At 41.5% G+C, this 13754-nt stretch overlaps 1 protein-coding gene across 3 annotated transcripts in view; it reads left to right on the top strand.

Annotated features, from left to right (window-relative positions):
- The window catches only part of LOC146209635 (glutamate receptor ionotropic, kainate 2-like), a 363010-nt gene extending 349487 nt beyond the window's left edge, over positions 1 to 13523 (top strand). For 2 of the 3 annotated variants that reach the window (XM_084602911.1, XM_084602922.1), the window contains 2 exons: positions 3014 to 3327; positions 13057 to 13523. In XM_084602911.1, the coding sequence (XP_084459037.1) occupies positions 3014 to 3327; positions 13057 to 13206 (464 nt within the window). In that variant the 3' untranslated portion in view covers positions 13207 to 13523. The remainder of the gene's footprint in view (positions 1 to 3013; positions 3328 to 13056) is intronic. The other variant, XM_084602915.1, reaches the window with a different exon arrangement.
- The last annotated feature ends 231 nt before the right edge of the window (positions 13524 to 13754 follow it).

The raw sequence follows: 13754 nt of genomic DNA, 5'->3' as shown, positions 1-13754 counted from the left end.
AACATTTTCAGTCGCCTATAAGTAACTCGCAGATGACAAACACATGAATGCGCATATAAATATTGAATAAAGAACACATACTTTCAGATTATTTTACCTAATTTTATGATAAAAAATGTTTCCACGCAATTAAAACATGTGTGCGCTGCCGGCGTAGGCATACTAAATGTTTTCCTTCCCCGTTAACCGTTTGCATTTGAAACTATTTAGTTTTTATTTCTGAAGAATCTTTGCTAGAACACACCCGAAAAGAGTGAAAACTTGCTATAAAACAGCATGGCACAGGACGAGTGGTAACACCAGACAAAATAAATGGTGTATAATTACCTACATGACCGACATCCAGAGGAAAGCAGTGAGGTGCAATGGAACGTACAGAGAATTTTTAATACAGCGCTTGCCTCGTTAGACGGTGGCCGAGCCGGAAATTCGCCGCAATGAGCTTCGACGGGTGTTTAGGGAGAAAAAAAAGTATTCTGGTTCACTGAAATTACGAACAGTAATAATTTTTAAAGCAGGAAATAGTGAGCCTCAGTTTTTGAGAAACCTCTGTCACAGAACTAATGAAACTGCAGTAGGAATCATGAAGATATTTTAGGAAAAATAAGGTCCTCTTGAATTTGACAATAATCCAAGAAGCCTGTTAAATATTCATGCTTCGCGATGTATGGCATCCTAAATAAAAAAGAAAGCTTTCAATGACACCAAGGCTGCTCTTCCGGTGCAGTGCTCCGGTTATGTGTTTCGCTGACGGTTGCCTGTCTCTTGAGGAGTACAAACAGTACATAATAGCTAATTCCTGCTCTACAAGATAAATGAAACTTGCGGCCACAATGTATAAGCAATGCTTACAAATCTGTTGCCGCTGTAGATCCACTGCAGCACATGGCTGGCGAATTGCGATAGGGGAATGATATCAAAGCACAAAAAAAAAACACGTCTTTTTACTCCTTTCGGCGACGTGTGGCTGCGCACACAGGAGCCTTTGCGCCCAGCAGCCAACTGGAGAACAGAGACATCAACTTTCTGAGAAATTATAAGATGAAAAGCCAAGTGGAGGAGGCAGAGGCGAACACCTAATGGCAAATTTGATCCGGCACCATATGAGAATCTTACTTGCTCACATGTTTGAGGAGTTCTTTCAGTGGGCGATTTGCACTCAATTACGAAAGTTGACGTTGGCCGGCAATAGTATGGCCTGGAGGTTCCATGATATTTTGCTTCTTTTCGAAGGTATGAGCTTTAAATGGCAAATGGCGATATTTGTGATTCAATATTTTGGCAAGCGTCCTGCTAGTGTCGCATCACAGCTTTCCAGTATAGTATTTTTTACAATGATTGTATCATTTTTTGATATTTTTAAATTCGCAGAACTTATCCATTTGGCGAACAGCAAATTATAGTATGTTTTCATACGCCGGCGATAGGAATTCGACCTAAGCAGCTGATGCCGGCTATAGAAGTCCTCCTCTAAGTCAAGTTTATGTTAAAACTGTACTCCATTCACTGGCAGCTATTACTTAAAGTGCGGCGCGTCGATCATATCTACTCGCTCTGACGCAGGCTCAGCTCCTAAACCGGAACGCAGCGTGAGGAAATATAGCCTCTATCCGGTATCTTGTGATGTATGGATGCGAGAGTTGGACTGTGAAAAAGGCTGACCGGCGAAGAATTGACGCGTTTGAATTGTGGTGCTGGCGAAGACTCTTGAGAGTTCCTTGGACTGCCAGAAGATCATATCAGTCGATATTGTCGACCATAAACCCTGAATGCTCATTGGAGGGTCAAATTTTAAAGTTAAAGCTACTTTGGTCATCTGATGAGAAGAGATGAGTCGCTGGAGAAAGATTTGATGTTGGGAAAGGTTGAGGGTCGCCGAAGAAGGGGTAGGCAGCGAACGCGATTGTTAGGTGGCATCCTCGAGGCACTGCAGATGAAGTTGTGTGATGTTAGGAAGATAGTGAGAGACCGGAAAGCGTGGCGTGACATGGTCCATAGGGTCACGAAGAGTCGGACACGACTGAACGACTGAACTGAACTGAACTGATCCGGTATCTGCACGCCTTAATGCATTAAGCGTATGCAAAGAGTTAGGGTCGACAAAGACTTCAGACTATTTGCGCGTTGTGAAGGCGAAAGTATCCACTACTCTTAGTGCGTTATTACGGTTATCTATGTTTTATCCAGCCTAATCCAAGTTAATAAATATCCAATCAAATTTACAGGAATCCACTCTTAATCCACCGTCTTATACAGAAAATGGATCGTAATTTAACTTAATACATTTATGCTACTACAATCCGCCAGAATTCATCCTTAAAATTCGGTAGTTCAGAGTAATCAATTGTAGATACGTAGTTTACCTCATCCATCAGAATCCGCCTTTACATTAATCACAGTCCGCAGTATTCAAACGTACTCCAGAGTTATCGACCCTGCTAGAAGCAAGAAGATAAAAGGCTTCAAGCAGAATATTTCATGGGCGGAGACTTAAAAGGAGCTTTTGTGATTTCCGCACTGATTCGCTTAGACAGAAAGCTCTAACCCGACCCTCGTGGAAATATTTCTGTACGGGAGCCTCACGTCCTTCGGTAGATACAGCTGAATGTGCTCATAACCCCTGTACGTCATTATCCATACAAAAAGCACCGCGATCCTTCATGCCCCAACTGCCCTCTCCTTTAGGCCAACATTTCCTACAGCCTGTTATCCTGCCCGCTTGCATTGCAATCGGATTTCTTTCCCACCCCCTCCCAAGCTATCTGCACCTGGATAGACTCGCATTGTGCTGAAGGTGAGGGAGAACTGCGCCTGTTCGTCCAGCAGGCCACTGCTGTATTAGGCACCTAAGTGTTGCGCTTCAATAAACTCTCCTACTACCACTACTAATTCTGAGTCACGAAACAGCTAGTTCCACGAAACTCTTCATAGCATTATGCGTCACTACACATTACGACATATATGCAAAACCAGAGCACGCAAAATTGCACACATGACATGCTCGGCGCCTAAGCCCGTCCACGGGCATTCGCAGACGCCAAAATCCGCAACGTCCTGTCTGCGGCCATCGTGGAGTTCCACGAAGGCGACCTGCTGTTCAAGCTTAAGGAGAAGTGGTGGAAGACTCGCAATCCGCCTGACCCGGCGGCGCTGGCCAAGTGCCACCTCTACTCGAACGCGTCGTCCGCTTCGGCCAGCAGCAGCGAGATGAGCCTGGCCTCCGTCGGCGGCGTCTTTGTCGTGCTGGTCGCGGGCTGCATCGCCGGCGTCTGCCTCTGCTTGGGCGAGTTCGTCTGGGAGCTGCAGAAGATACCCTACGGCGAGAGGGTAAACATGTTTTCCCTGCTTTTAGTTTGTGGTGAAACGTTCGGAATATATAGCTCTGTAACAAGACTGCTCGTCCTCTCGGCTCATTTGTGCTGCAGCCATCAATAAATATGATTGCACCAAAACTATAAAGCTGCAAAGCGGTTTTCCTGTGATAGTAATTAAGTACACTTAAAAACGATCGTTTTAAATATTTGTTATGGTTAATGCTTGTCACAATCTATAAATATTAGTTGTATTGGATTTTATGGCGAAAATGCGACCAAGGCTATGCTGCGCAAACCACAAGGCTAAAACTGATGATGTTAAAATGGTATATCTTGATTGTTATAGTTTCTTCTAAATGTTGGTGTTCTTAAGGAACTTAAAAATATGCGCAGAATCAAGAAGTGCTTAGTCACCCAAATGAAGCCTGGAGTGTAATGGGATGTGTTCTTTATAAAGTAATGTCAAATATTTGTTTCCTTAGATTTTCTAGTTCTAAACAACAATTAATATGTGGTAAACTGCGAGTTCGTCACCGCACTTTTCGCAGAGTGAAAAATATAATTCCGACATGAATTGAATACCACTGCACCTAACAATAATAAAGAATTACAGGAATTAAAAAAAAAATATACCGTCCCTTGCGTTTTCCCATGAAATTGGAAGAAAAAAGCAAATTTATTCCATATTATGCTATAATAACTCTGCCAACGAGCAGAAGGCAAGTTCATAAGCACTGCGACGGCTTTAAATGTTGCTTAAGAAGAATGTAACCTAATTCAGCAAATACGGTCCACATTTGGACGTCTACTCCTTACGAGAAAGCCCTAAGCAATTCCTTAGAATAAAAACATGCGCTTAGATTTGTATTTACTTTTACATGTTTCTTCAACATAATGCTATAATTTTAGTGCCTGTTATATATGAATGAGTGATGATTGTGTTTAGAAGAGTTCGATGAAAATCGATGATGCTATTACTTTTTTATTTTTATTCAAATTTAGTCATTTTTCATGTTTATGAACATTGGACGATTTTGTAATATATTTTGCAGAAGAAATAAACAACTCGAAAGCTACGAAAGCACTAGAGAAGACGGTCTGGATAATACAGTAAAACGTTTCCAGTTGCAACACCTTATGCATCGTGCAAGAATCTAGGGCTGAATACTGACAATTTTCAGGGAAACCGCTCAGTTTTAGATTTGTTTTTATAATTTTAGAAAGCGTTCTGTAACAATTTTAATTACTTAATATTTCTGATTTACTCAGGATTTTTTAGAACGATTTTATTAAAAATAAAACATTCTCCTTTTTTTTTTTTTACTTGGATTCAAAATCTCCTTTTTTGCTGTTTTCGAACTTCTGACAATTTCGGGCATTGTGTATGAAACCCCTTGCGGTCTAGAGGTCTATTTTTGATAAAATTATAAATATAGCATAAATATTCAATAGGAAAGTTTTAGCGATAACATATTCCGTTGTGCCACAATGAGGGGTTAAATATAGGTCTTTTTTACAGCGCGTCGATGCTGGATCAATGTTTTCAATTTTTTACTAAAACAGCTGCGACAACAAAAAGTATTTTAATAACTGTGCAAGTAAGCGTTGCGTAGATTTATTTACTAAAAAGTAATACATGTCAAAAGGTTATTACGCAAGGCCTAATGCTTTACCATTTAATTCATTAGTCTTTTTCGTAGAAGACAGTTCTTGTGAACGTGAGAAAGCAAATTTTACTACAGCTAATATTTGGGATGTAAGCTGCTTCCTCTCTGTAACAAGTTCTCGAAATGGTGCCGAATTATCTCATCAGTTTAAATTGCCGCCTGAAAAGAGCAATAAGCAATGATGTCGAACGTCTGCAAAACGTTTCAAGTATTTTTGAGTACACACACCAATAAAGGATGGACGCACGACACCTGAAGCATTCCATATCCTAGTTTAAGGGGAAAAAGAGCTTGTCAGAAAATTACGCTTACGCATAGGCATTGGGTGCCCTCTACACAGGAATATAATACAGAGGCTAGGAAATGCGTAGAGCGGTTTAGAATGTGTTCGACAAAGTGAAACGTAAACATCTTTTTGATAAGAAATGTCAGCAATCTTTTAAACACAGTGAACTTCGGTGCGAGTCAAATGCCTAGGGGCACTAAATTGGGCCCTATGTTCAATCCGGTTGTATCACTAACAGCCGCAGTGAAACATAAAGACGATAAAAAATTTGGCCAGATAATTGCGTATTCTGTTTGAAACTCGATATTTTATAGAGCAGTGATATTGGAGCGCTGAAGTATCCCACGCAGATAAACGTGGATGAAATGTGTGCAAGCTCTTGATGTAACTGATACTGAAAGAAAGAATGTAAGAGAGAGAACCGTAAGCGTAATAGTCAACTTAACTGCAATAGATACTGATCATATAAGTTAAATTTAAGCTCCGATCACACTTTCAAATAAGAAACATGATATGTACGAACTACGAACGAACTACGAACTAGAATGACGGCCAGGTAAGCAGTGCAACATATTATGCTTCAAATAGATTGCTTGCCCAAGAAAATGGAAACGTCTGGGTTGAATGAACACATATTTACAAACATTGCGAATAGCTAATAGTGAATTCTTCCAAAAATAAAAAAAATCTAATAAAACTATAGCGAAAAAAGGAAGAAACTGTTCTGCCTTACAATTTCACTAGCATAGATATTTAGAAAAATCATGCTTTAAAAAATGAATTCGCGGAGTAGGTAGTCTGATGTGGAATATTGCCGCGAAAGAAAGAGCTGTTTGATTGCACTCACTTTGAAGCATGAACTCCCATAAAAACTTAACGACACATCAATGTTCAAAGCGTAAAAATCAATCAGCTGCGGGAGTAACTTGCGTATACGGTGATACGCAAATAATGCAGATATCTGCGATCGATCGCAAAGCGGAATATCGCGCTTTCAAATATTCAAATGCCGAGAAGTGTCTGCATACCTCAGTACCACATGTCTGCAACTGAGTATTCACTTTGAATCTGCCGGAAAAAGTTATCACAGGAATCAAATTTTCACAATACAAGCGTGTTAGCAACTATGGACTTCAGAAGAGTCCTGTTTGCTAACGCGGAATCACATTTAAAATTATTAGTTGCACAATGTGTGATATATTTTTTATTCTGCAGTTTCGAGATTTTTGCTGTGCATAGTACGACTAAATTACTTAATAGCATTCCTTAGTGTGACGGCCTCTCTGAATCCTCGCCTCTTTTGGAATGTGGGGATCCTGGTGGTTGAGCCGATGCCGAGTGTTTGGACCTTTAAGGCCCCTCGGCGGAGGCAACACACCACTTTGGCCCACGCTTCCCATAGACGGCACCTCCGGCCTGACCCGACCGTGGGAAATCGGCAGTCGCCTTTTCCTGTCCTCCCCTCCATCTTTTGCTTTCCTGTCTTCTTGCTTACAACTTTCCTGTCTCCTCCTCTTTTCTTGGATTTTTCATTTTTCAGGCGGCAAGGGTTAACCTTGTGTGGCTAACCACCCTGTGTTACGCTATATTTGGTTATAGTCAGGGTGTAAGGCTGGCGTGGGCTGGACTTTCTCGGAAGCTCCCGTCCCGTCCCCTTGTTGGGCTCGGTGGTGGGCGGCCGCCACCTTGGCCGAACATCAACATAATTTTATGGCTTCTTTACTCTCACATGATCGATCCCGAAAAAGGGGTCGCACCGACGAAACCTCTAAATTCTTCCTGAAAAACCCAAACAGGTTCCCACGATTTCATGTAGTACACAGTGACAACGCTGAGAAAACGGCTAGACAAATCTCACCTTTCATAGTGACCAAGACACTGACAGAAGTAATAGGTCAGGGTTACAACGTAAAAAAACTCCCGAACGGAGACCTTCTGTTGGAAATCTTCTATAATCATCAACATGATAAACTGTCCACATTAAAGTCTTTTGGAGAAATCCCAGTGACCATCAGTCCGCACCGTTCTCTGAACACTGTCCGCGGAGTTATCTCTGACGATGACCTGAGATCCCTAACCGAAGAGGAACTTCTAGAAGGCCTCAAAGACCAAAACGTAACAGATGTTTACAGAATAAAAATGAGGCGTGATGACAAAGAGATTCCGACGAAGCACCTTGTCCTGACATTTGCACAAAGTATCCTCCCCGAATCAGTCGAAATAGGTTATGTGAAACTTCAACTCAGGAAATATATTCCAAATCCTCTCCTCTGTTTCAAGTGCCAACGCTATGGTCACGGCTCCCAGACCTGCCGCGGCCAGCCGAGATGTGCAAAATGTGCTTCCCATGAACACGATTCCCAAAAATGTGAGGTTCAGACACATTTGTGTGCCAACTGTGAGGGTAGTCATCCTGCCTATTCACGCACATGCCCAATATGGAAACAGGAAAAGGAAATCATTACTATCAAGGTCAAAGAAAACAACTTTCCGGGAAGCACGAAATCGTGTTCTGTCAAAAAAACCGGCCTATTCTGTTGTGGCACAACAGGGCACTGAGCCACAACAGACTCTGGCACCTGCCCAGGTCTCACACAGTGAACCGGGAGCAGGGCCATCCGTGCCCTTGGTGGCTGCGGCCAGCGCTGCGCCACCACCAGAAAAACAGGCTGCACAGACCCCCAGGTCAGCCGGCCTCAAGGCCTCTCACCATGCGGTGAGGGGAAATACAAACGCACCTGCGCGGTCCGCACGGGCGTCCAGCGTGTCAGAAGACGCGATGGACACAAGCCAAGGCAGTCCTGTGCCGTCGACGTCAGACGGACGGCGCAGCTCCTTGGATCGACAAAAACGAGAAAAGCCCCGAATCAGAGGGCCTGAAAACAAAACTTAACTTGCTCTACTCATTTAATACAAAATGGCTTTTTTACAATGGAACTGCAGAGGACTTTTAACTAATATAAATGACATAAAACACTTATTGGCCACTCACTCACCACTAGCCTTGTGTTTGCAAGAGACAAATTTAGGTCCCAAACATAAGAACATACTCAAAAACTATACAGTCTTCCGTCGCGACCGAGAGCAAGCTCTCAGGCTCTCAGGTGGCGTTGCCATAGTAGTAAAAAATGGAATAGCAGTTCGAGAACACAAACTAAAAACTAAGTTTGAAGCTATAGCGGTAACCTTACAGGCTTTTAAAACTATAACTGTGTGCTGCATATACTTAGAGCCGCACCTTAAATTTAGTAGTTATGGATTAGAAGATCTTTTAAAGCAGCTTCCAGAGCCATTTTTAATAGTAGGAGATTTTAGTGCACATTCCATCCTTTGGAGCAGTAGAAAAACAGATACGAGAGGCGAAATCATCGAGGATTGTATACTATGTAATAATATCTGTCTTCTTAACACCGGAAAACCAACCTACTGTTCATCTAGTTCAGGCAAAATGAGCTGTATTGATTTATCACTCAGCTCACCATCAATTTTTACAGATCTTAAATGGGACGTTTTAGATAATCCACACGGAAGTGATCACTTACCTATACTAATCAGCTTAACATCTTCACCACAAATCATCCCATCCAAGCCGCGACGCTGGAAGCTGCATTTAGCCGATTGGGCACTGTTCCGAGAGAAGGCCAGCCTAGAAAAAATTACTCTAGATAAATATAATATAGATGAACTAAACGATGCTTACACAAATTGTATGCTTACTGCAGCACATATAGCAATTCCTCAGTCCTCAGGAGTGGTGAAACAAAATCACAAAACTTGGTATTCAAAAGAATGTAAACAAGCAAAAAAAGAACAAAACAAAGCATGGGGAATTTTTCGCAGATACCCAACACAGGACAATTTCGTCAAGTTTAAAAAAGCAAGAGCAAAAGCCCGCTACATCCGCCGCCACGCCGAAAAAGCCTCCTGGCAAAACTATGTAACTTCTATAAATAGCTCAACAACAACAAAACAAATGTGGGAACAGGTTAGAAAGCTAAATGGCAGCTACTCTCCATTTACCATTCCCCTTCTAACAGCCCCCGAAGTACAGACAACTATACAAGAACAGGCCGACATTTTAGGTGAATACTTTTCTGAAGTTTCCAGTTCATCACACTACACTCAAACATTCCTAAAACACAAAAACATAGCAGAGAAACAAAAACTCCCTACAAGTAGTGGTACAAAAGAACCCTATAATAGCTTAATTACACTACAAGAAATAAAAAATGTCCTAGCTGCCGGTAAACAAACTGCACCTGGTCCTGACCAAATTCACTACAAAATGCTCGCCCACTTATCCGAACCTGCCATAGAGGCACTATTAAACTTTTTTTACAAAATATGGGTCCTAGGAAAATTGCCAGAGGCGTGGAAAAAAGCTGTTGTCATACCATTTTTAAAACCCGGAAAGGAGCCGACATCTCCTGGTAGTTTATAACTGTTTATAACCAGCTGTTTAGCAAAATCATTTGAAAGTGTTTTAAACATCAGACTAACTTTTGTTTTAGAATCTCATCAACTTTTAAACATTCATCAGTGCGGTTTTAAAAAAGGATGCTCAACAACTGACCATCTCGTGCGTCTTGAAAACACTATCAGAGAGGCTTTTATACACCGACAGCATTGCCTTGCCGTTTTCTTTGACCTTGAGAAAGCATATGATACGGCTTGGAGGTATGGGATATTGCGCGACCTAGCAGATCTAGGCATATGTGGCAGAATGCTAAAGGTTTTAAGTGACTTTTTGTCACATCGGTCGTTTCAAGTACGTCTTGGGACCACTTTATCAAGAACCTTCCTGCAGGAGAATGGTGTGCCCCAAGGGTGCATTTTAAGCACCACACTTTTCGTGGTAAAAATGAATTCGATTAGTAAAGTAATACCAAATTCCATAATGTATTCACTCTATGTGGACGACCTTCAAATAGCCTACACGTCATGCAACATGTCCACATGTGAGAGACAGATCCAATTAACAATAAATAAGCTAACAAAATGGGCCAGTGAAAATGGGTTTAAATTTTCCCCGCAGAAGACAGTGGCAGTTATGTTCTCGCTCAAACGAGGCATACAGCCCAATCCTACCTTACACCTAAATGAAATCAAATTGCCCATAAACAATAACCATAAATTCTTGGGCATTACTTTTGACAAAAAACTCACTTTTCTCCCTCACATACAAGCACTAAAGAAGAAAGCCTCCAAATCCCTAAACATCCTTAAAGTCCTTTCACGCAAACATTGGGGATCTGATAGGGCATGCCTTTTGCATATATATCGCTCCGTTGTGCGCTCCTCCTTGGACTATGGAAGCATAGTTTATGGAGCAGCTAGGCAATCATATTTAAAGAAATTAGACCCAGTGCATACCTTAGGCCTCCGCCTTGCTTGTGGTGCATACAGAACGTCTCCTGTGCATAGCCTCTATGTTGAAACTAACGAGCCTTCTCTGAAAGATAGACGAGCTTTACTTACGTGCGCATATGTCCTCAAAATAAGGACACGGAAAAAACACATCTGTTACCCGATTGTCACAACTTGCCCCTCCCGAACAATATTCTCAAATAAGCCTCAGACAACAAGACCATTGATAATGCGATTTGAAGACATTTGCCGTGAGCTCCATATTCTGGACACCTTGCCTGATGTCGCTCAAGAAAATAGGCCCCTGGCCCCATGCTACAACTTTCCAACAGTCTGTGACCTCACTCTTACACAGTTCAAAAAGAGCGAAACTCCTACAGAACATATATTACAAGAATATCACGCACTAAAAGAGAAATACAGCAAATGCACAGAGTTTTACACAGACGGATCAAAAACTGCCTCCTATGTGGGCTGCGCTGTAGTGGATCGGAACTCCGAAAAAATTATTCGACTTCCTCAATGTGCATCAGTATTTGCAGCCGAGTGTTATGCTGTCCGGGTAGCTGTAGCAAAAATTGTGTACGAGGGTACTGAGAACAGTGTTATCTATACATATTCACTGAGTGTGCTCACAGCTCTAAACTCCAGAAATGCAGTCATGCCATTACTCGGTAACATAATACACGCTGTAATAAAGATATCAGCCCAAGGACATAACATAATATTCTGTTGGGTTCCAAGCCACATGGGCATTGAAGGAAATGAGAGAGCGGACGTGTGTGCTGCTCAAGCAGGCAGGAAAGAAATAGAGAAAGTAAACATACCTTATAAGGATTGCATAAAGTTAATTAAACGAAAACAAAAGGATATATGGCAGTCTATATGGAATAACCAGGAAAGTAATAAATTGCACCTCGTAAAGCCTATAATAGAAGAATGGGAAACAAGCACTCATCAGGAACGCTTCATGGAGGTTACAGTATGCCGTCTGCGTATCGGGCACACACATCTCACACATAATTTTTTACTAATGAAACAAGATAAGCCTACGTGTGGAGAATGCGGAGAAGTACTCACAGTCAACCACATCCTGATTGCATGCCCAAAACTAGAGACACTACGGAGAAAGCATTTCACTATTTTTTATGATCATGCCATCCCTTTCCTTCCCAAATTACTTTTAGGAGAAAGAGCAATAATAAACTTAACATGTGTTCTTAGTTTTTTTAAAAGAAGCAGACGTTCTGAATAAACTGTAAACTTAAACGAACCTTCTTCCCCTTTTCAAATAAGAACAGATTTTAACCTTGCTCTTGGCGCATGATAGCCTCAGTTGCTTATGCGCCATAAAACCCCAATACAATACAATACAATCTTTTGGAATGCAAGGATTCCATTGTACATTGTTACCCCTAGCGTTACGCCTTAGCGCCTAGAAGTGTAATGAATGAAGCAAATAGAATGAATTGTTTTCCAGCATTGATCCAATATTGTGTGGTGAGTGGCTCCTCAATGCACGGTGCTTTGCACCAATTATTACTTTCAGTTAAAGCACCTCGAATGAAAAGATCGAACGAGCTGGGCCCCCTCGACTACGCTTTATGTTCTTTTGTTTTACCTTTTAGCTGTCTACAGCAGCGATTTTATTAGCCACTCTATTATATTGATATACAGAGAAAAAAAATAAAACTTTGTATTTAATTCTTCTCCTGAAAACGTCAGCGGTAAAAGAGCTGCGTTGGAGGAACTCACAAGAGGGAAGAAACGAGGAAAAACCAAGTGATAAGCTTACACGGGCAGGAAAGAAGACGTGAATAGAATTAACCGGAACAAAGTTTACGTCCTCTTTGCACTTCATTCTTATTATTGAGTAAATATGAAGCAAGGATAAAATGTTTATATATAAAAGAGCACGCGCGATTTCACTTTGCCCTGTGGAGGCTTAGAACTTTCCGGAGGCTGTCTTTATATAGTGCAGCGCCCTTTTGAAAAGCTCTACAGTTCCGAAGCAAAGTGCTCTTGCCAAGAGCACTTTGTCAGAGTATTCAGCTTTCGCAGGAATAGACTTGTTACAACTGAGGGTCCTGGATGGCGTCAGTGTTCGCGTCCTTTCTTGTAATATTGTACTTGTCACATAACCTTTATACAAACTCTCTTGAATATATCATCCACAAAATATTCGGTATCTTGTCATTACTGAGTATTTTGCGAAGTAATTCTTAAACCCCATAAAATCCCTCACGGAATAAAGACAATAGAGAGGTATCTCAAACACAAGCTGAGAAAGAACATACTTTGAAAGACATTGAAATAAGAATATTCTCAAAGATAACGAAGAGAAAATAACTTGTACTTGGTCATTATTATTTAATTCTCTGATGGTAACTTTTTTTTTAATTCCCCCATTTCACAATTTCAGGAATCCATTCTGGTCGAGATGTTCTACGCCTGCAAGCTGGCGCTGACGTGCAGGGGCCGCAAATTCAGCCCTACGTCGCGTTCACTCGAAGGCTCTCTGGACGGAGAGGCGACACTTCGGTCTGCTGGCCAGTCGTCGACAAGGAGCTAAAGGACTCTTGTGTGTTAGGATGGAACAAGTTCCTCAAATATTTCTTTTAGTCAATTTGTTCCTTCAAGAGAGGAACTATAACATATTTTTTTCTCCTTTTAAACTTTGACTCGTCCTGCTTTTAAGAATGAAAGGTTGTTACCTTTAACGTTGAGGGGAGAAGCTGGATAAAAAAGAAGAAGGCGGCTGCTGCTAACAACGCAACCTGTTTCCGGCTGTGGCAGATTGCTTGGGAAACTCAGGCTTGGCCCTAAAGTAAAGTAATGGACGTAAATGATGTTTTGTTAAAGAATAAATTTTAAGGAAAAGAAATCTGTTGACCGTAAATGTCTTTTGCGCATCATTCTTCTCGGTGACCCTCACTGATGTGTGATGGTGGTCCCAAAATTTCTGCATTATTTGATGTGTTACTCTACTAGTCTTGAACATATTTCAAAATTATTATAGTGATTAAGGCCGACGCATGAGACGGCAGAAGCACCGAAACGTCTGCTGTGGTTTTTCTTTGTGTTTTTGGTCACCGTCTGTGATGTTATGCATTACGATTC

The sequence above is a fragment of the Amblyomma maculatum genome, chromosome 1 (genome assembly GCF_055883805.1).
Source record: "Amblyomma maculatum isolate TAMU_Amacu chromosome 1, ASM5588380v1, whole genome shotgun sequence".
NCBI lineage: Eukaryota > Metazoa > Arthropoda > Arachnida > Ixodida > Ixodidae > Amblyomma > Amblyomma maculatum.
This window is presented reverse-complemented; position numbering and strand designations above follow the sequence as displayed.